Source organism: Schistocerca serialis, chromosome 7, assembly GCF_023864345.2.
Source record: "Schistocerca serialis cubense isolate TAMUIC-IGC-003099 chromosome 7, iqSchSeri2.2, whole genome shotgun sequence".
In the NCBI taxonomy this organism is placed as follows: domain Eukaryota; kingdom Metazoa; phylum Arthropoda; class Insecta; order Orthoptera; family Acrididae; genus Schistocerca; species Schistocerca serialis.
The window spans coordinates 161,151,586-161,176,001 of NC_064644.1; the positions used below are offsets into that span (position 1 = coordinate 161,151,586).

The window sequence follows — 24,416 nt, forward strand, 5'->3', positions numbered from 1 at the left end:
AAAAGATTCTAACTGCTGAAGGCACTAACTACTGATAGGCATAGTTAGCAAATGAAAGATTTTGGTAGAGAACAAACAACGTATTTACTTTAATAATGACATCCATCTTTACACATTTCTTTTTTCTGGCGGACACACGTCCAGATCGTCTGCTTATAGTAACCTCTCAAAACTCTGGCATGTCTCTCTCCACATCCACTACTGGTGGCGGCTCACCTCCAACTGCCCAACACTACGCGCTGTTCATATCCAACTGCCCAACACTACACAAGCGAATATTCCAACAATGAGTCCAACCAGCCACAGACTACACACAGTGCATCAGTGATTTTCATACAGAGCACTACGTGGCGTTACCAACATAAAAACCTAAACAGCCTACTTACAGGTTGAAGTGGAAGCCTTTCCATACAGGTTTTCAGACTTCTTTATGCACGTGGAGATATGGATGGTTCGCCTAACAGGTCCCTAATTGAGTGTTTGGTGTGTACCGGTCTGCGTCTGCGGTGATACGGAGGATTTTACTTTACAATGATTGTAGCTTCTTCAGATGTGTGGTTGCTGCCACAGGCCCGCATCTCATGGTCGTGCGGTAGCGTTCTCGCTTCCCACGCCCGGGTTCCCGGGTTCGATTCCCGGCGGGGTCAGGGATTTTCTCTACCTCGTGATGGCTGGGTGTTGTGTGCTGTCCTTAGGTTAGTTAGGTTTAATTAGTTCTAAGTTCTAGGGGACTTATGACCACAGCAGTTGAGTCCCATAGTGCTCAGAGCCATTTGAACCATTTTTTTTTTGCTGCCACAGACTATACATCTGATGCGTACAAAATCGCTGGCAAGATATCACCTGCAGCATAAGATTCGTATCTACCGACGATCTGCATCCTTTAATAGGATTTAAAATTGACAAAATACAACGCAACCCTTGCTCCTTGCTCTTATCCTTCTTTTATACTGGCGAATCATCTGCTAATGAGACCTGGAGACAAATTCCATGTCATATAGGGGTCCCCATATACTTTTCATCAGACAGTGTACGTATCAGCTGTCCACTGAAAAATTCATCTAGATCTATATACTTACTTCGCGAGCCACCCTGCGACGCATAGTGGAGGACACCGTGTACCACTACTAGTCATTTCCCTTCCTCTTTCACTCGCAAACAGAATGAGGGAAAATGATTCTCAATACGACCCTGTACGAGACCTACATTCTCTTATCTTGTCTTCGTGAAATATATATTGGCGGCAGTAGAGTTGTTCTGCGTTAACGGACATTTTTCAACAGTTTGCGCTATCTGCCATTCATCACACGCACAAGTCATCTTGTATCATCCTACAGTCACTCAACGCTACACCTTCCGACACACCATAGCAATTTCAGCAAACATCCCAAGCTTGCTGCTTATCCTGTCTGCCAGACAAATCGTGTATATAAAAAATTACAGCGGTCGTGTCACACGTCCCTGTGGCACACCTATCAATACTCTTTGTCGCTGATGAACACTCGTCGTCGAGAACAACTAAATGGGTTCTGTTACTTAAGAAGTCATCGAGCCACTCACATATCTGGCAACCTTTTCCGTATGTTCGTACCTTCGTTAACAGTCTGCAGTGGGGCACCGTGTCAAATGCTTTTCGGAAATCGAGAAACTTCGAAACTGCTCGTTGCCGTTTATCCATAGTTCGCAGGATATCATGTGAGGAAAGGGCAAGCTGAGTTTCGCCCGAGCGATGCTTTCTAACACCGTGCTGATTCGTGGACAGAAGCGTTTCCGTCTCAAGAAAATTTATTATATTCGAACATAAAATTTGTTCAAGAATTCTGCAGTAAAACCACGTTAAAGATATTGGTCCGTAATTCTGCAGGTCCGTCCTTTTACCTTTCTTACCCATAGGCGCCACCTGCGCTTTCTTCTAGTCCATTGGAGCTTTGCTTCGGACGAAAGATTCGGGATAAATGCAAGCTGAGTAAGGAAACAGTGCTGTAGAGTACTCTTATAAAACCAAATTTGGGTTTCATCCGGATCTGGCGACGTATTTGCTTTCAACTCTTTCAGTTGTTTCTCTATGCCAGGGACGCCTAGTACTATGTCCTCAAAAAATGTTCAAATGTGTGTGGAATCTTATGGGATTTAACTGCTAAGGTCATCAGTCCCTAAGCTTACACACTAGTTAACCTAAATAATCCTAAGTACAAACACACACACCCATGCCCGAGGGAGGACCCGAACCTCCGCCGGGACCAGCCGCACAGTCCATGACTGCAGCGCCCGAGACCGCTCGGCTAATCCCGCGCGGCTGTCCTCCATACAGGAGTCTGTGCGATGGTCAAACGACGGTATGTTTCTACATTTCTCCTGCATGAACGTGAAATTTAGACTGCTTTCCTTTTGCTATCTTCTACTGCCACACCAGACTGGCTCACTAGTAAATGGAGACAAGCCTTAGACCTTCTTAGTGACTCAGCCGAAGAATCCCATACAAAATAATTAGATCTATAATAAACTAAACTAAATCCTCCCGAACAGGCCATGAAGGCCCAACAGTACCGACCGTCCGCCGTGTCATCCTCAGCTCACAGGCGTCTCTGCAAGCGGATATAGAGGGGCATGTGGTCAGCACACCGCTCTCCCAGCCGTATGTCAGTTACTGAGACGGGAGCCGCTACTTCTCAATCAAGTATCTCCTCAGTTTGCCTCACAAGGACTTAAAAGAGATGGGGTCCCTCCACGCCCGCACCAACGTGGTGACCAAACTAAAAGTTCTACTGTCACCTCCGTAAACATGTTAGTTGTCTAGTAAGTGGATCACAGGATGCTGGGCTGTGATGTTGTCCGTGCGTCTGGGTAAGGCTACGCATTAACACGGTCCATCAGGTGATAGATAGTGGACGAAACGCGAGTGAGGGTAGCGATTTGAAGAGCAGAGGAAAAAAAGTGCCATGGCTCGTGCCGTGGGAAAAAAACCTCTGCGACAGTGGGATGGGTAGTAAGAGCAGTAGTGGCTTACTAGCTGCGATAGTTCATGCAAGGTTGGATTTGTTAGTATAGGTATCATGCATCATTACCATGACAAGCGATGGCGATGTGTCCCAGTTGCTGCTGCTGCTGCATTCCTGGAACAATCAAGATCGTTATACAGTAGTGGGAGATCGGCCATAGATCATCTCACTGTGTGGGGGATGTGTGGAGCTTGTTTGCATGCAGTGTACGGTACGGCTTCCCTGTGTGGTGCCAGTTATTCGGCAGTGTATTCCAGCTGGATATCCAGTAATGGCGTCTGATTAACAGGGGCTCGCCTGTGCCGTTATGTTTGCGTATGCTTGGCCATAGATGTTATGTCCTTACAAGTATGTCTTTTGGTCTTTTATGTTTCCATCTATGGCTGTGGTCGTAGTTCCCCAGATTCAGAATAAACGGGTTCTGCGAATGTCTGGAGTTTCTGTATAGTCTTGTGGTGAGTTTGTGGATTACCTCCGTGAGAGTCTCAAGTCGGTATTCCCGGTGAAGGTCCGCGATGCGTGTGTATCGTGGAGCATTGCTTATGATTTTGAGTACTTTGTTTTGTATGAGCTGCAGACGGCGCAGGCGTGTAGGCGCAGCGTATCCCCAGACAGGAGCTGCGTACGTCATCAGGGGTCGGATAAGTGTCATGTACATGGACCTCGACACCCTTCTGTTCAGTGTGCTACGCCTGTTGAGCATAGGATAGAGCTGTTTGAGCCTCGCGCTAGCTCGGTTGGTCATGTGTTGTATGTGGTCCCCCCAGAGTAATTTCCGGTCCAGCCAGACACCGAGGTATTTGACTTTCTCACGGAAACGTATTGGACGTGCATGTAGAGTTATTGGTCTGCAGTAGCGGTGTTTGCGCAGTTGCTTCGGTCTTCTAGTGAACAGAACGCACTCCGCTTGCCAACAGCGCGCGGCAGGCCGGATGGTCACCCATCCAAGTGCAAGCCCAGCCCGCCAACGCTTAACTTCGGTAATCTGACCGTTGGCAATTAGATCTATGCCTTGTACCAATATAAGGGGCACGCACTATAGCACTAACACTAAGACTTTATTATTTAAGTCTTAATGCCACAGTCCGAACGCTGTAATCTAAATAGCCTCTGCATTAATGCGACACTACATGGAACTCGTGTACATGGAGGTTTTGGAGATGATCCTATTAGGCTGTTCCAGTTTGAGTATCTCCTCGCCAGTAGCCGCGCTGGTGGGCAGCGGTGAGGAAACAGCTGAGGCATTCAGGTAACCGGGCTGTAGCACACGCGACCGTACAGTCCCGGTATCATACCCCCTGACAGGTGTGCACAAATAGTTTACGCATGCGCAGAATGCATGCAATATGCCTACCTGGCAGACAGCCTGTACTAGCTGCGCCGGGAAGTGCTAGATTCACTTCAGGAACACTTCTCCGTGACTTCACTGTGACGTGTCCACGCCAAGTTCCGACTGTCGGGGACTTCTGTCGACTTTTGTGGTCATATTTAATTCAGAGTAGTGGAAGAAGTCACATTTCATAGGTACTAAATTATTTCGATATACCGGTACTATAAATATGCTCCCCTCCATCCGAACAGGCCTCGGAAGGCCCAATGGTATCCACCGACCGCCGTGTCATCCTCAGACGATAGGCGTCACCTGATGCGGAAACGGAGGGGCATGTGGTCAGCATACAGCTCTCTCTCTGTCGTTGGCAGTTTTCGTGATCGGTGCCGCTACTCCCCAGTCAAGTAGCTCTTCAATTGGCCTCACAAGGTCTGAGTGTACCCACTCGCCAACAGCGCTCGGCAGATCCGCATGGTCACCCATCTAAGAGGTAGCCAAGCCCTGCAACGCTTGGCTTCGGTGATCTGACGAGAGCCGGTGTTGCCATAGTGGTAAGGCCGTTGGCACCCTATAGACATAGGCTGCATTAAATGCGTATTGCTATTAGTATGATTCGTTATAATTAAATATAAGTTGAAAACGTAATGGCAGATAAAGTCTTCACAGTGTTTAAATTTAAAGTTAAGTGACACACTGCATGTGTCTACAATCGTGTAGTGGTTAGAGTGTCGGGATACGAAAATGAATCTAGGTGGTGCGTTGGTTTGCGTTCTGCTACCTTTAAATTTTTTCCCTTCGCTTTTCTTAAAAGCTTCTGAGATATTATTAATTTAAGAAAGTATGCTCTATAATATTTGATGCTGTGTACAGATAAGAGCGCTCTCTCCCAGGAGTGAGTTGTAATTGTCAGTAATTGCATGAAAAACGCAAATGCCATTAAATGTTCGAAATACGTTGACAATCGGGTAAAACACTGTAAGTACTACTCAAATTAAAAAACGTAGAAAAGATGATATATTTGAAAAGAAATTAAAAGGTTACTCAGTCTCAGACGACTATGAAGTATAAAAGAAAATTTACAATTTAGTTATTTAGGACACCTCTTTTCCACACAAGAACATCTTACAGGAATGTAGCTGCATTTGTTTTTTCTCGTTCTTTCAGTTACTTTCAAAAATCCGAAAGAAGTAGTTCATTTTTCTCGCAGTGAGCTATAATTATTTGCACAAATCAGAACATACTTTACACAACCAGCACACTCTTTCCATTGGGGAAGCTTCCAGTTAAGTAATTTTCGTAATACATAATTACGGTATGTAAATAAGGGGAATGAAGTTGGCATGTTCGCACTTTCAGAGAAAGAAAAGGCAAGAATAGTTTCCAAAATTGCAACGAATGTACGAATTGAAGGTGTGAGTTGTTGCTTTTATTCAAAAAATGCCTCTGAGCACTATGGGACTCAACTGTTGAGGTCGTAAGTCCCCTAGAACTTAGAACTACTTAAACCTAACTAACCTAAGGACAACACACACAGCCATGCCCGAGGCAGGATTCGAACCTGCGACCGTAGCGGTCGCGCGGTTCCAGACTGTAGCGCCAGAGCCGCTCGGCCACCAGCGGCCGGCTGCTTTTATTCGCCAACAAGAACGGCTACCACAGTCACGACGATACGCCACATTAACAATCTTTTTACGGTTCCAGAAGAGTGATATGGTAATACTTTTGTTATTCTGGAATGCAAAGCGTTTATAATTTTGTGTATGTAACTAGACAAAATTACATTACATATATCGGCCTAAAATGAATAAGGAAATCAATAAAAACGAAGTCAATAAACAAGTCATATCGAATAAGATGAGGGAAGACGTGACTTATCCAGTGGTACGCAGCCAATAAATCCGTTTCAATTTTTTTAAACTATTGAGGCACACACAATGAGTGAATATTTGCAGACCATTTCTCAAAAGAATATAACTTTGTTATTTCAGAATTTAAACACTCTTGGTTGCGAAATTATTTAAAGTCAATGACGCGTTTCACCCTTTTGGGGCATCAGCGGCTTTGTAAAAGTAGCTGGATACAAATCCATTCGTCATCAATCCATATAAAATGGAAAACGGATGCGATAGCGACTGAATATGTAACCCATCCGTCATTAAACACACACACACACTCACTGGTCATACCGGACTCGAGAGTCCATTACCGCAGCATCTGTCCCTGTCTTGGGCTATTTCCTTCCATTCACCTTCAATACCTAGGCTCCTCAAATCAGCCTTCATATTGTCCTCCAATCTACGCCTCGGTCTCCCCACAGGACGTTTTCCCTCTAAGTGCCCTAGCAGTACACTGCGCGCTGCCCTGCCCTCATCCATTCGAGCTACGTGACCCGCCCATCGCAGCCTACGTGATTTAATAATACTGATTATGTCAGGGCTTGAATAGAGTTCGTGAACCTCTTCGTTATGCAGTTTTCGTCACTCTCCGCTAATGTCAGTCCTGTTTGCTCCGAAAATTTTCCTCAAAATTTTGTTTCCAAATACTCGAAACGGCTTTTAATTTTGCACAGTGAGAGACCAAGTCTCACACCCATACAGCATAACTGGTAGAATAATAGTTTTGTATATTCTAATCTTTAAATTCCTAGACGATATCAGTGATGAAAGTAATCTATTCAGTGAGAAGTAGCATGCATTTCCCGCTCGTAATCTCTTCCTCAGTTCGGATTCAATCTTATTTCTCGAAGTGATGTCCACGCTTAGATACTTAAATGTGTTCACTTTTTCTAACTGCATGTCTCCAACTCTTAACATTTCCTGATCTACTGCTGTTGGCATTCTAGTAGTAACCAGGTATTTAGTTTTGTCTTCACTTATCCTTAGACCTACATCTTCACTAGCCTTGATTAATGCATTCGCATTTGCTGTTACAGATTCTTTCCTATCGCTAATGATGTTTAGATGATCTGCATACCCTAATATCTTAATATTTCCATTTAACTCCACACCCTCTGAATTATCTGCTGCCATTCGTTCAATATATTCTAGGACTAAATTAAAAAGTAGCGGAGACAGGGCATCTCCCTGCTTAAGTCCGTTCTTTATTACAAATTCTTCTGACTCCAATTTCCCCACGCGTACTCCACCTTTTGTGTCTTTGAAAGGTGGCTACACTGAGCCACAGCGCCAGAGATTGCGCCAAAGAGTATTATTCAGCCGCCTCCACTGGCAGTGCTTGGGGAGAACTCTTAGTAGTCAGTGCTTGTTGAGAACTGGTATCAGTGAGTGCTTGCTGAGATGTCGTAGTGAAGAGTGCTTGTCGAGATGTGGCAGTTGTCAGTTCTTGTTGAGATGTGGTAGTAGCGAGTCGGTGTGGAGATATTGTAATGTTTAGAGTGCTTTCCATCAATATAAATGAAGGTAAAAAAAAAATTTTCTTTTCTCTCTCATTATTTCAGTGTCCTGAATAATGCGTCATTACAGGTTCAGTCAACAAAGCATCTGGCTTGTGTTCTTGTATTAGAGTGTAAATCTGGTTTTCTTGCGCAATTATAGTATTTCTATTTTTTTTCAATTACTTCAGTATAAATGGTGTTTGAAATTTCTTGTCTTATTGAAGAACAACCGTGCCAGATGTGTACGTTGAATCACACTCCCACACACAGAACAATTACACTTGTGTTTTGGTTTCGTAGGTTTTATAGTTGCTGGGGACTTAATTAATTAATTGTATTAACTGAAATTTTCATTTCATTCTTTGTTGTTGTTCCATGCAGTCAGATTGCGTACTAAGACTAGTCAGGGCCAACCGTTTACGAGACACAGCGTAATCGGACATACAGTTACGAAAAATAAAAATTATTTTCAAATTTAATAATAATTAAGCCCCCATGCACGTGGCGACCGCTGCTTCGGATCGTTCCTTGGAATCTTCTGACTGTAAAAATAGTAGACAGTAGTATTGTTGTAGTAATTTGTAGTTTAGTAATTGTAGTCTATTTTGCATGTGTAGATTTGGTAATTGTCATTCTTCTAATGGTATTTCAGAATTTAATTTTATTGTCTTGTATACGCGTTTGACAATTTAGGGCAATTATTTCAATTGTTCGATTAATCGTGTTTGAGGGAAGCATTTCGTGTGAATGATATTGTTGATGATAAAGAGTCGTTGTGTGTAATTTTCGTACAATGACGAGTTTTGTATGTTTTGTAAATGATTACGCGATCAATGAAAAAGGCAAAAATGATGAATAGTGAGAATGACGAAATTGTTAACATGGCGAACTCGCCAACACAGGAGAACAGTGTGATGAATAATGAAGTGGAAAACAATGTAATAAGTCGGGAAAATAGTCCGGAACCATTTCAAAATTTTTCTCACTCAGAAAATTCACAGAATACGAGATTAACGATAGAAGATTCTGAAATAGTATCGAACACAGATAGCTTTATGGCTATGCAGAAGGAAGTTAGTTTTGCAGGAAATGTTAGGGGCGAAAAGAATTTCGAACCGGCTAACATGGAGCAGTTGATGGGTGCTATATTACATTTGGGATCACAGATGGGAACTTTGCGATCTGAATTAAAAACAGAGATGGGAACTTTGGGATCTGAATTAAAAACAGAAATGAAAGCAATGACAACACGGTTATGCTCACAAATAGGATCAATTAAAACAGAGATGGAAACAATGACAACACGGTTAGACTCACGAATAGGGACATGTTTCAAAAACATGAAAGATGAATCAAAGAAAAAAAGTAGAGAAGAAGTACAACCGATTTTGAATGCTCACAATAATAGTTTAATTTCAATAGAAATTAGACAAGAGGAACAGGACAGAGAACAGGAAGAAGGAGATCGCGTGATAGTACAAAAGATTTCAGAATTAAATTTACAACGTGCACACGATAAGGAAGAAATAATTGAAAGAATCGAGGAATCCGTACCAAATGACAGAATAAATAACTTAACGCAACAGTGTGAACAGTTAACTACTAAATGTGACAACACTGAAACCCGAGTCGCGACATTTACAGAAGACGTAAATAAACAGAAAGAACAATTAAGTGACTCATCGGAAAGAGTTGAGGAGATCTCAGATAAATTGACAAGTCTTAGTTTAGCAGAGGGGTTTGAAGAAAATAATTTGTTTCATTTACGAGATGAAACAAGACAGCGCCAGACGCGTGAACTTGACAATAATGGACATTCGGATTGGAACAGACGCGGTAGGTCTTTGTCGCCACGAGGCGAAAACTTTGACTATAAACACTTTTTGACTGTTCGGAAATTTAAGATCTTTCGCAATTCTAAGAATGACATACATCCATGTTCATGGTTAGATCAATTTACGTACGCACTTCCACCAAATTGGCCACTAAGTCACAAACTGGAAATTATGTGCGGCTATTAATGTCCTCAGGGGATTCACTACTCTAAGTGAATATGTGCCGTAGCGTGCATAGGGCCCCGAGCTGTAGTGGTGCTATTTCCCTTTTAGTTTTCTGCACCGCTGCCTACTCTTTTACTATTCTTTGCATCTGTCAAACCAACTCTTCGACTATCAATCTATCTAGAGAGTAAGTAAACAATAACCGGATATGACTATTTTACCTAAAAGTGATTTCGGAAATTACCGTTTGGAATTACTGTACCTTCAGCAGCATTCATTCCTAGTTTAAATGAAATTTTACCTGTTTATCTTCGTAACAATATTACTTCATATGTTGACGACATTCTTATTGCTAAACGTTCTTGGAGTGAGCACAACAAAATTGTGGATTCATTATTACGTATTTTTGCAAGAGTTGGCATTACAATGAACTTGGAAAAATCTGAATTTGGTCGTTCTCAGGTGAAATTTCTCGGTCACATTATTTCCACAGAAGGTATTCTTCCTGATCCAGAGAAACTAGACGCTATTCGTAATTATGCTATTCCTACCACAAAACGTGATGTTCGTAGTTTTCTTAGACGCTTCGTTAGATTGGACAATTTGGCCACACCTCGTTTTTGCGATCTATTTGGAAAGTTCTTTTTAAACGAAAATCGGTCGACAACTCTGTTTGGTTAGTTTGTATTCCTGATGAGTGGGTTAATAAGCTGATTTCGTATACGCATTTCAGTTATGCACACTTTGGTCCCAGAAAATGCTTTCATAAATTACAGGAAAATTGCTACTTCAGTAATATGGAAAAACGTATTCGATCTGTTCTGGCCAAATGCAAATTATGTCAAAAGGCTAAGCCGCCAACAATTTCTCACAGAGCACCGTTGTTCCCTATCATTCCAGCGAAATTAAAGGACATGGCTGCAGTCGATTTGTTCGGTCCAGTGGTTCGTTCTACTAATGGTTTTGCGTACATTTTCGTAGCAGTGGAGTTGACATCAAAGTATGTGTGTTTTACACCTTTACGCAAAGGAACAGCTCGTTCAGTATCTAACGCTTTCATTAAACATTTTCTTAAAGAAGTGGGTCATGTTGATAAGGTTATATCAGATAATGGATCACAGTTTCGTTCTAAAATTTGGCTTCGTACTCTACAGCGTCGTAAAATTAAACCAATTTTCATTTCACTTTTTCACCCTCAATCTAACGCTTCAGAGAGATGGATGAAGGAAATCAATAAATTATGTCGTCTTTATTGTCATCAGAATCACAGAACGTGGGATCAGTATCTTCATTTTTTTCAAAACTTTCTGAATGAACTTCCTAATGACTCAACTTCTTTACCGCCTATACTGATATTAAAAAACAAAGCACCGACAAATCGCATTTCTGAAATTGTTCCTTTTCCGCCTACACGGAAACTGCGGCATTCTGAGGTTGTGAACATGGCTCTACAAAATATTGCATCTGCGGCTGCTAGAAGAGAGAAATTAGCTAAGCGTCCTGGTCGTTTAAAAATCTTGTCAGTTGGTCAGAAGGTGTTAACTAAGTCTCATCGTTTGTCTCACAAAGGAAAAGGCTTGTGTCGCAAATTTTTTCTGCTTTATAACGGTCCATATAGAATTCGCAAAATTATTCATGATAACACTGTCGAAGTAGAAACTCTTAAATCTCGACGCTCTAAGGGAATACATCACATATCTAACGTTAAAATTTTTGTGGAATGACATACTTGTGAGAAACTAACAGCTACATGTAAAAACGCAGAGAGTACAAGGATACCGCGCTGTGTTTTGGCGGCGGCACATACTCAAAGCAACAGTCAAGTCTGCGCGCCGCACAAGGCAGTCGTTGACCGCAAACAATTGCTTCCTACGTCACGCGCCTACAGCTGATCGAGCGCTCAGTGCGAATGCACTGACAGCCGTAAACAAACACACAGTCTAATTTCTCCGACTAAATTCAGTATAAAGCTATAGTGACTTGATGAATTATGTTATTAACATTCAGTATTTTTCAGGATACAGTTGTATAAAATATTAAGAACTTCAGGTAAATTCTGTGTGTCTCCGACGTTAAGAGGACTTGCTATCGAGAAAATTTCAGACAGAATGTAATTTCCAAGAAGAAACTAATAAACTAAAAAGGTAACTATTAATTGAGTTTATTTTTCAGGTAACATATTTCCACTTAGGTACGTACTTTAGATGTAATTTGCTGCTCGCAATTACGTGATTCAGACTTTGTGCTAAATTTCGTGTTCTATGAAATTACTTGTGAAGCGACGTGCTTGCGTATTTTAACTGATTTTGACAATGATTGATGATTGAATAGGGTTGTTATTTGTATATATTATGCATCGCTTGGCTGCACTGCTTTTTCACAGATGTCATATTTTTATTATGTGCCTGCTGTGCTTATTTATTTAAATTATAATTGTCCCCTGATTAGTTGTGCTGACTGTGATTATGTATGTAAGTTATACTTTGTGATTTATCTGCTTGCGCCTTCATGTTTACTTATTAAGATGACATATGAACATTTATTTGCTTATGCTGATATGATGCTAATGACCTGTTTATTACGTAAGATATATGTTTACTGCTATGCGTATGGATTGCATATTTATACATTTCTGTTTGTCGTCACAACTACTCTTTAATTTGATATATAGAAATGCTGATATACTGTGTATGAACATAGAGTTTAGGTCACATTATTGTATTAATTATAGATTGTTCGCTTGGCAGAGCCTCGTTGTAAGAATTGTGCTGCATCCACTTGTTGACATTCTGTTCTCTACTGGTATATTTACTCGCTATTGCTTGTTTTGCTTACGCTCAGTGCCTCATATTTTTAAGATAGGAAAATGAACTGCTATAATTCGACATAAACGACATTAGTAAAAGAAACTTCAAAGAAGTCACATGAGTTGGAGGTTTTATGAAAGCTGTATAAATGTATGCTAATAGGAAGGAAGCTAACGACATGACATACCAAAACTAGGTTTAGACCATTGACAGTTATTACACTGCATTTTTCGTGAGCAATTGGAATAGGAAGTGACACTTGACACAAGAAATACTCCACATGTTTGCTTCTGTTTGCCATAATTCTTGAAGTGATGTACACACTGTGAAATATTATGATCATTCACACTCCGTAATCGTACTTAATTACTGAGAGTTATTCGAACTAAGTCTGTTAGAGGTCATGTATGCATTTCTTTGTTTATAATTCATAATGAGTAGAAGATTTGGGTCAGATGGATTACACAGAGGTTGTGTGTTGATAATGTGTCTTCGGATTGTATAGGATGATGAGGTTTGCATTAGGATTTTATCTGTACTTGTTCGAGGAGACTGACTAGAGGAAAGAGTTGTTATGGAAGTGAAATGATATTGGTAATAAGGTTTATATGTATCGACGTATTGAAGAGGTACTATTGAGGTATTATTGAGATTATGTGAAGTTGATGATTATTGGAGTTTTGGTGGACAAGAGGTAAGGTAAATGCTATTAATGATAAGGTTTATATGTATCGACGTAAGAGGTATTATTGAAGTATTGAGATTATGTGATGCTGATGATTATTGGAGTTTTGGTGTATAAGAGGTAAAGTAAGTGAGGTGCATATTTTTTTTTGTTGGTCTATATGGAACAAGGAGGATGAAGATAGCAGACTAGAACACTCAAGTAGAAGGAAGATAGTCTATACACACACTTTGTTAAATCACTAAGCAGTATATACTTTTTTTTGAAGAGAGGAAGTATTTGCATATCTTGGCACACTGACAGTTGTTCACCAACAGTACATTTGATTTGGCTTGGCAAACATTGGTCTTGACATGATGGCTATGACATTGACTTAACTATTATTGACTGTTATACATTGCTGCCACTACTACTTGATACACATGATGAACATGAAATTTTGACAGAATTGCATTTACACAGTTAACACTATTCAATTACACAGTAGTACTTAATGTGGATGAAAGATGAGTGAGTGTGTTTTGTGTGTTTTCCTTTCCTAATCCCAAATAATTAGTCCCAACTTATCTCCTAAATATTATTTTATTTGTTGTAGTGGCTTGCACTGACACCCATAAATATTATAGGTTTACTGATATTTGTGTATTTGTAATAGTTAATATGACAATTATCTGACATCATTTGTGTGTTTGTTATGATTTGTATGTTTAGTGTAAAAGCATTTGTATGTGGATTCAAACTATTGTTCATGCCTGAATGTCTGATTAGTGATGGTGAATATTATGGACTGTTACCTGCACTTTGTCAACATTACTGGGTGCCACTGATGAACTGCTTCTACTGAAATAATGTCACTTGTTGGTGTCTGCACCTGTTCAACATTGCTGGGTGCCACAGATGGAACTGCTTCTACTGAAATAATGTCACTTGTTGGTGTCTGCACCTGCTCAACATTACTGGGTGCCACTGATGAACTGCTTCTACTAAAATGATGTCACTTGTTGGTATTTGCACCTTTTGACCATTGCTGGGCGCTACTGCTGGAACTATCAACTACTTGTTTTTTTTTTTGAATCTATCAACTACTTGTTTTTTTTTTGAATCTATCAACTACTTGTTTTTTTTTTAATCATTCAAAGCATTTTATGTGAACATTTGTATAAACTGATTTTTTGTGTATTGTGTAAACTATTATGTAAAGTCACATGTATGAAAAGAAGTTGTATTGCTTACTGTATTTCATATATTAGGTTATTGAAAGGTCAGTGCAAAGCCAAAATTTTAACTAATTATGTGATATTTAGGTATTAATATTATCTTTTATTTTTGTCTGCATTTTTGTGGACGAATTTGGTGGTATTTTCACCACCAATGCTGGCAAAAATACCATCAAATTCTGGCCCGTAAAGGAGGGGCCACAGCGGCAGAGATTGCGCCAAAGAGTATTATTCAGCCGCCTCCACTGGCAGTGCTTGGGGAGAACTCGTAGTAGTCAGTGCTTGTTGAGAACTGGTAGCAGTGAGTGCTTGCTGAGATGTAGTGAAGAGTGCTTGTCGAGATGTGGCAGTTGTCAGTTCGTGTTGAGATGTGGTAGTAGCGAGTCGGTGTGGAGATATTGTAATGTTTAGAGTGCTTTCCATCAATATACATGAAGGTAAAAAAAAATTTCTGTTCTCTGTCATTATTTCAGTGTCCTGAATAATGCGTCATTACAGGTTCAGTCAACAAAGCATCTGGCTTGTGTTCTTGTATTAGAGTGTAATTCTGGTTTTCTTGCGCAATTATAGTATTTCTATTTTTTTCAATTACGTCAGTATAAATGGTGTTTGAAATTTCTTGTCTTATTGAAGAACAACCGTGCCAGATGTGTACGTTGAATCACACTCCCACACACAGAACAATTACACTTGTGTTTTGGTTTCGTAGGTTTTATAGTTGCTGGGGACTTAATTAATTAATTGTATTAACTGAAATTTTCATTTCATTCTTTGTTGTTGTTCCATGCAGTCAGATTGCGTACTAAGACTAGTCAGGGCCAACCGTTTACGAGACACAGCGTAATCGGACATACAGTTACGAAAGATAAAAATTATTTTCCATTTATTCAATTAAGCCCCCATGCATCTTTCAAACTCGCTTCTACAAGTCTAACATACATCTTTGGTATTCCAAGTTCCAAAAGAATTCTGTACAATTTTGATTGCAATACTGAATCATATTCTTTTGTAATTTCTATGAAAAGATTATGAACTGGTTTATTGTATTCCCATTTCTTTTCCAAAATTTGACGCAGAGTGAATATTTGATCTATATAGTTGATCTGTTCCTCCGAAAGCCAGCTCGGTAATCCCCCACAATTTGATCTGCATATGGTGTAAGCCTGCTTAGCAGACTATTCGAGAAAATTTTGGAACATACTGGTAATAGCGATATCCATCTATAATTACTACAATCTATTTTGTCGCCCTTCTTAAAATATATAAAAATTTTGTTATCCATATTCGTGCTTGCAAACAAAAACAGCAACCTGCCACATTATTTCAGATCGATAAACTGATATTGTAGGTGGTGGCATGCATCAGCACGTTGTTGGTGTCTACTCCCAAGTCATCATGAAACTCTAGGCTCACTGCTGTGATACCTTCTCCGTAAACACAAGATGGATGAATGTTCCAATGGAGCCTCACCGCGCTCAGACTCGATACGACCACGAAATTCGATATTCTTCCCCGATGGTCGGAACTGCGCATTTACACGTCATAGTGGCGTCACGGAGAAGTGCTACCGAGTTGAATCTAGCGTCTTCCAGCTGCACCCGCCTGCGAGGGAGGTCCCCGGTGCCCTTGTCCCCTGGGGCAGGTTTGGCTCAGCCTATCCATTAGTTTATGTGATAAATTGCTGCTGCTGAAGGTTGCCTAACAGGACCGTTCCGGCGTGTGACAGCAGGTGGACGTGGCGGTGGGCTACCTGCCGCAGTTCTCGCAGCACGCCAAGCTGGTGCAGCACTCGGAGAGCCTGGCCGAGGCGCCCTGGGTGTTCCTGATGAAGCGGCCGCTGGTGTCTGCGTCTGGCACGGGCCTGCTGGCGCCGTTCGACGCCACCGTCTGGTACCTGGTGCTGGCCTCCGTGGTGCTGATGGGGCCCGCCATCTACTTCATCATCCTGGTGCGCGTGCGCCTCTGCGCCGGCTCGGCGCGCCTCACGCGCATCTTCCCACTCAGCTCCTGCGTCTGGTTCGTCTACGGCGCCCTCATGAAGCAGGGCTCCACCCTCATGCCTGTCACAGGTACTGCCACTCGCTACTCTCTCTCCTCCAGCTTACAACTCGCTACTCCGAGTAGCATCTCCAAGGTGTTTTATTCCTTAACTCCATCACTTGGCCGGCCGGAGTGACCGAGCGGTTCTAGGTGCTACACTCTGGAACCGCGCGACCGCTACGGTTGCAGGTTCGAATCCTGCCTCGGGCATGGATGTGTGTGATGTCCTTAGGTTAGTTAGGTTTAAGTGGTTCTAAGTTCTGGGGGACTGATGACCTCAGAAGTTAAGTCCCATAGTGCTCAGAGCTATTTGAGCCTTCATTTGCCTCCTATACTTGCCACTGACTTAATAACTTTACTGTGTTCTCAGTAAAACTTCTTACTAGTTCTAGACCTACATAGAGAGCAAGTGGCCACTGGTGAAATCGGCACTGATGGCGCAGGACGCCATGTTTCACCTATGTTGTGTTTGCTGAGACTGGAGTAGTGCACGTGGCACTGCTCCATGGCAGGTGGAAATACAGTCCGCCTTGATGTGCTTCAATACACACTTTCCTGGTTCATTTTACAAAATTTAGTATCGATAAAAGAATCATATAGTACTTTAGGTCTGCTCCGAAAATTTACGTAATACGTTGTCACACAAATTTTAGTTCACTACATTTTAAGGGTCCGTTCTCCTCAGTCAGCCTATAAAATAAGCGATTTTTTTTTTAAAAAAATGAATGAATCAATGAACGTAAATCTTTTTTCCCGTATTGTATTGATTCCTGGACATCATATTACGATTTTCTAAAGAAATTCAGCTATCATTAAGCCCCCAATCCGAGAAGTTAAAGTTGCTCTGCCCACAAATGAGGTGTGTTCAAAACAGAAGTCCTACAGACAGCAAATCTTAACGGAAATGGAAAAAAAATCATTTTTTTAATCTAGAGGATATTCACCAACTGCGACATGGTCGCGTATACAAACAGTAATCCAATACTGTCAAATGTTTTTTATTCCAGTCTTTGATCACAATATGAATTCTTTAGACGATGACCGGTTTCAGTCCGTAATGAGCATCCTCAGATCTGTAATATACAAATATAAACATCTGGTGAGCAGTGTGTCTTTCAACATAATACAGCAATACGTATCACAATATACTATCATACAACCAGGGAAATGTACAGAAAATACGGTAAAAAGTACCTTTTTTACACCATGTCCTAAAGTGACAAGGCCATAATGGCTTCGTCACAACATACAAATATAATCAGCATAGCATCGTCATATAGATCTAAAATAAGGTGTAGAATAGGCCACATTAATCGCACTTTTTGGTCACATTTTTTGGAATAACTAATAAATAAACTAAAATAAAAAATTACTCCATCTGGACATGGCCGATGAGTAATTCAGTCAAATTTCAAAGAGATGTTTTTTTAGTAAGCCCACAGTCCATTCCGCCAGTCAGCTTGAAATATACTGTATCACACAGCCAATCCAGATGACTTGCCTGATCGCCATGTTCCAGTGTTTACTGTAACCTCCACACAAAGGAACAAAGCTTGTGGTGGAAACATGTGGATTCACCACTGCCCAAAATGTCGAAGACCAGACATCCTCCTTTTTGCGACTGTCGTGGTGCGGTGCTGTCAAATTAAGTTCGTGCTGGTAAACCGTCACAGGAGAATAATATCGACGAGACTAGTGGATTACTGGAGGCTGATGAGACGAAGTGTCGCAGGAAGCTGTCCAAGGGCCTGTTCTTACTGTACGAGAAGGCCCCAGCTCATCTGCACAATACTCACGGCCACACACGCTGCTTCCTTGGGCTATCAAATTTTGCCTCACCCCCAGTATTTTCCTGAAATAGCACAGTCTTCTCCCTCTTGTCTCAGATGAAGAAACCATTATTCAAGGAAGATGAAGTGGTTTTCGCTTTGGAAAATGCAGATTTATGCAACCAAGGTCTCTGTCTGTCATCCGTTCTTGGGAAATATGTGCCTCTTTGAAGGGTGAATATGTAGAAGAGGACTACCACCATCACCAATTTTCTTGGTCACAGCTTGATTTTTTCTAGCTAATAATTAAAACTTCGTGACTATGTCTTCCCTGTACGCAAACATACACAATGGATGTACGAGTACAGGTCGTTTGACGTATGGAAGTTTGGGTACGGCCGTGAGCCGTGCTCGGATATCCAAAAGCGGGAATCCGGGTTCGAGTTCTGGTCCGGCACACATATTCATTGTCGTAATTCCATTTTACAGCTGATGGTTGTCCATATTCGCAACTGCGAATACATTTCATGTAAAATATTTTCAGCTCTCTCGATACCTATTTCTAGTGGGTTGTCTTTGTGGAGTTCAGGAAACTGTATTTTGGCACGAATTTCGCTATGTGGAAGTATTACTCCATTCACTGTAAAACGTCGTAGAACTCGGCCATTTTCTTGTCGGAATTTCACATCGAGAGACTTCATGACATGAGCTGCTCAATATCTTCTGTGAACAAAGGATGCATTGCCTGCATCAGTCCTCTCGTCAGCTCTGGGCATATCGAAACGTCCTTATCCTCAGCCCTCTCCAACATGCAGAGAGAACTGCCAACGTAATTTGGTCAAAATCTTGCCCATATTATCATTCAGTGCGAGGTTAAGCGGATTTATTTCACCAGTGAAGTCCAGAACGCATATCAGTTTTAAAAAAATTACGTTATCTTCTTTTTCTTTTCTTTTTCTGGTCAGCGAACGAACGCCAAACTAGCCAAACAATGAGTGACAAACTTAGTCGAACCACTGGACGCGCGACATGCAGCAACCGGTCGGTTGCAGAAGCTGCAGACATCGCTGTCCGGGCGCAAATTTCAAGTAACTCTGTGCATACCTTCGTTTCACAAGCTGTAGCTTCCACTTAATTATGTTTCGCGCTGATCATCGTACTGGAATATTTTTGAAATTATGTATTTAACATGTATTAGGATTTAACTAAATAATGATAACAAAAGATAATTTCGAAAAAACATTAATTTTTTTGGTTGGTGATTGAAACATAGTCGGATTATATTTGGTTTCACCTATCAGAAAACGTAACTATCCTCTCAGGGAATAATTACCCTCTTACCTCCATGCTGACAACTACTGTTCTAGAGGAATCAGTTCACCCAGGCAGTGTGGCAGCGTTTCATCGTTTTTTCATCAGACTGAACGTAACGACAACGTTGCTGAAAATGGAATTTATTCTGTTGGGACTGCAAGATACAACTGTACACAACTCTCTCTCAAACGATCAAACAGAAATGTAAGACGGAGAGAGGGAATTTCAGTTTCGGTGCAGAGAGGGACTTACTGTCATATTGTGGAAGGACAATAATACAGTTACCATTCTCACAAAAACGCACAACCATTAAGAAACCACAACAGTCTCTAGAGCTTGACTGAAGTACAGTGAGTGAATACGAACACTTAGCGATATTAACTATTGAATTAACAGGACTCAACATCAACAAGAAGTTAAACATTATATGTGAGTTTTGATCATCTGGTGGGAGTGTGGATACCTTTTTAATAAATTAAGAGAATTTATAAATAAAATCTCAACTACAAACGTTAACACAATACTCTGTGGATACATAAATAAAAATATCAAAGGCGAAGCAAGTATCATCCTCATAAAAGTCTTCGCCAGTTCCGGCCTGTTGGTACAACGACAGACGTGGACAGGGAAATGTATGCTGCAGCTGTACATAATCTTGAATTCTCAGACCATTTCTTTCAAATGATAAACATACGATGAAGAGAATAAAATCAAACCCGTCTGACAATTTATTAAACAGGACGCAGCAGAAAAACGAAAACGCAATAACGGTCTCATAGCAAATTTTGTGAATGAGCTTTTTTCAAGTTTTGTAGAGAAATTACCACAGAATCTCCCAAAAAATTACACATTTGACTGGATACTCACTAAGCACAATGATACGAGTGTTATTACCAACTGTTGTGCCGCAACAGTGAATACAGAGCGTATGAGTTCCCTTAACAGACATAATAAATGAGTCATTTACAAAACGGGAACTTGCTACAGAAGTACAGGAATAAACTATAGCGGAATTCGCAAGAGCGTACTTCATACAGCAATTAATGTGTCACAGGCAGATCATTTCTAAAGTTTTTGATGCTGGTGATTGTAAGACTCTGTTAAGAAAGCCTGTATCATTAAGACGAAGAGTTCCGAGCATACCTAGCAGACAGGGTACAAAGAGCAGAGCTAACACACCCTAAAATAACACTAAAATTTTAGTGAAACACCTATCACAAGCAAAATGCAGTAAAACAGGAATTCCTCAGGGTAGCACATTGAGTCCCACACTGCTCCTGATGTACGTAATAGGTTTCGCAATAGCGAAAATTTCCTGATATACGTAATAGATTTCGCAATAGCATTAATTACGGGGAAAAATGTCTTCGATGATGAACAATAGCATTGGAAAACCAAACTCACAGCAGAGAAAGCAATGATGTCCGTAGTCTGTGGTTATAGATCACTTGCTTTACAAACTAATTAATCTTGGCATTTTTTGATTACCTAAACAGAATTGAATACGCTTTGTGCTCTACTTGCCACCATACCATGGCACTAGTCTACGTTTTAGCATGTATATTTTAAGGCTTGACGGTCGATGTGACTTCATAAGTTTTATTAGATAGGTTTTATTAGTTTGCAGTTTTCATTAGTTTTCAATGGTTAGTTTTATTTGTCGCCTGCTACGTAAGACAGAATTTGTACTGTATGTTATGCATTTCTGATGAAGCTATGATTGATTATCCTAATTTGTAAGCAACATCATTGCACTCGTATGAAAACAAGTATCAGCTGATTCAGTCGTCAGTTTATGACAGACTTTGATGACATAGTAGGCGGAAAAGTTTAATGGCAATGGCGCATTTGTGCTCTTAGTGACTAATAAAAAAACAAAACAAGTGCGAGAGTTCCTGCAAACTTCGATAAATAAATACACATTACAGCAGCTTTTGGTTGTTTTGTTATGTCGTTCTTTAACTTAATTTAGTTAGTATCTTATAGGGGTACACCGTGTAGCGAAAACTAAATTTCTAGAAATGAATGTTTTATTCTCGGTTGACGTGTTGTGAACACACAAAGACACTTGCAAACAGGAAGTCAACACCACATCATGCAGTTAGAGTCCTATTGTCAGTTTGTAGCAGCCAGCGCCTCTTAGTTACATACTATCCTCGTATACACTCAGTTCTTCGCTGTGGAGTCCTTTAATGGCATACAAATACACAAAATATGCACACTGCTTTAAAACTTTAGAAAAGGACCACAAAAATTATAGCGAAAAATTGTAATCGGGCTCATTCTAAAAAAACAGTTGATACATTTAAAAGTCAGCTGTACCTCTGTGTAATGAATGTCCTGAAACGAAAACTTTCCTCAGACTAGACTAGACTAGTGCGATGGTATAATGGTAAATAGTGCATCGAAGCGTATACATTTTTTCTTACGTAGTAAAAAAATGCAAAGATTAGATCAGTTTGTACAACAAACGATCTATACACAGACTACAAACGTTGTTGCCTTTTCTATAATGCGTTTGGTTTTCCAGTGCTGTCATCAGTAGAGACAATTTTTACCCCTTGACTAACGCTACTGGGACATCCTTTGATGTATACGTTAGTGGCAGATTAGACAAGGAGATCAGTTGCATACCGTTCAAAGGAGTAAGCGTGGCATTTGTCTTACTCGATAATAGAAAAATTAAGTTCAGCTGCCTTTGCTCTTCGTTTAATTTCTGGTCTTGGAAACAAGCGAATCAGCCTCCTGACATATTTTGCACATTTCCACACAAATTGTCTTATGGAATAATTTGATGAAGTAACTCACCAGCTAGGAAGAAAACACTTATTGCGCAAAAGGGAGCAATAAGAATAATATGTGGTGTTTACCCGCGGTCGTCATGTAGGTAACTGAACAGTCAAAATGCATATATTCGCTGTTCGCTATTTGAGGACAACAGTGATGTCCATACCTACAACACTAAAGGAGAGAATAACCATTATTGCCCATTATTAAAGCTGCCACTCGAACAGTTCAATACGAGGCAACATACAATTTTTACCATTTTCCCAGTAACATAAAATGTCTGTCAGGTAGCAAAGCGAGTTTTAAAAGTAACCTAAAAAATCGTTTCTTCTGGGCAACTCCTTCTATTCCATGGACGAATTTCTATTTCAAAACTGGTAGGACAAAAAAAACTACAAAAAAAAAAAAACCAACTGACGAATGCGAGTAGGACACGCGCTCTGAGGGTATCGCACAAACTTAATTATGTATATGGATAATGATAATAATTTCGTGTGGTTCGTTGGCCTGGTGCAAGTCTTTCCACTGGAACCCACTTCAACGACTTGTGTGCCCCTAACATATTTATCCAGCCTGGGAAAGGGGACCTGCACTTTGACGTGGAACCCGAACCACATGTTGTTTCTGACGACTGCTCACACAGGTGAGAACTGAAGGCTAGGTTAAAAGAAATACTGAAAAAGTCATCGAGTAAATCTAAGTAATATTTGGCACTCCCTAAGGAAGTGTTTATAGGCTCTCTGCTGTACTGACCTACACAAACGATATCCATACTCCGCAAGCCACCTGACGGTGTGTGGCGGAGGGTACCTTGAGTACCTCTAACGGTTCTCCCTTCTATTCCAGTCTCGTATTGTTCGTGGAAAGAAGGATTGTCAGTATGCCTCTGTGTGGGCTCTAATCTCTCTGATTTTATCCTCATGGTCTCTTCGCGAGATATACGTAGGAGGGAGCAATATACTGCTTGACTCTTCGGTGAAGGTATGTTCTCGAAACTTCAACAAAAGCCCGTACCGAGCTACAGAGCGTCTCTCCTGCAAAGTCTTCCACTGGAGTTTATCTATCATCTCCGTAACGCTTTCGCGATTACTAAATGCTCCTGTAACGAAGCGCCCTGCTCCCCTTTGGATCTTCTCTATCTCATCTATCAACCCTATCTGGTACGGATCCCACACTGCTGAGCAGTATTCAAGCAGTGGGCGAACAAGCGTACTGTAACCTACTTCCTTTGTTTTCGGATTGCATTTCCTTAGGATTCTTCCAATGAATCTCAGTCTGGCATCTGCTTTACCGACGATCGACTTTATATGATCATTCCATTTTAAATCACTCCTAATGCGTACTCCCAGATAATCTATGGAATTAACTGCTTCCAGTTGCTGACCTGCTATTTTGTAGCTAAATGATAAGGGATCTTTCTTTTTATGTATTCGCAGCACATTACACTTGTCTACATAGAGATTCAATTGCCATTCCCTGCACCATGCGTCAATTCGCTGCAGATCCTCCTGCATTTCAGTACAATTTTCCATTGTTAGAACCTCTCGATATACCACAGCATCATCCTCAAAAAGCCTCAGTGAACTTCCGATGTCATCCACAAGGTCATTTATGTATATTGTGAATAGCAACGGTCCTACGACACTCCCCTGTGGCACACCTGAAATCACTCTTACTTCGGAAGACTTCTCTCCACTGAGAATGACATGCTGCGTTCTGTTATCTAAGAACTCTTCAATCCAATCACACAGTTGGTCTGATAGTGCATATGCTCTTACTTTGTTCATAAAACGACTGTGGGGAACTGTATCGAACGCCTTGCGGAAGTCAAGAAACACGGCATCTACCTGGGAACCCGTGACTATGGCCCTCTGAGTCTCATGGACGAATAGCGCAAGCTGGGTTTCACACGATCAACCTGAGCTGTCCTCTTACATTGTTTTCGGATGATGCTCTCATTCATCGTAATGTAAAGTCATCAGAAGATCGAAACCAAATGCAAAATGATTTACATAAGTTATCTGTGTGGTGCGAAAAGTGGCAATTTACTCTAAATAATCAAAAGTGTGAGGTC

General features: G+C 40.9%; 1 protein-coding gene across 1 annotated transcript in view; it reads left to right on the plus strand.

Annotated features, from left to right (window-relative positions):
- Positions 1-24,416, plus strand: part of LOC126412450 (ionotropic receptor 93a) — a 200,096-nt gene that overhangs the window by 58,806 nt on the left and 116,874 nt on the right. The window contains exon 5 of the mRNA XM_050082056.1: positions 16,159-16,501. Within this exon, the coding sequence (XP_049938013.1) occupies positions 16,159-16,501 (343 nt within the window). The remainder of the gene's footprint in view (positions 1-16,158; positions 16,502-24,416) is intronic.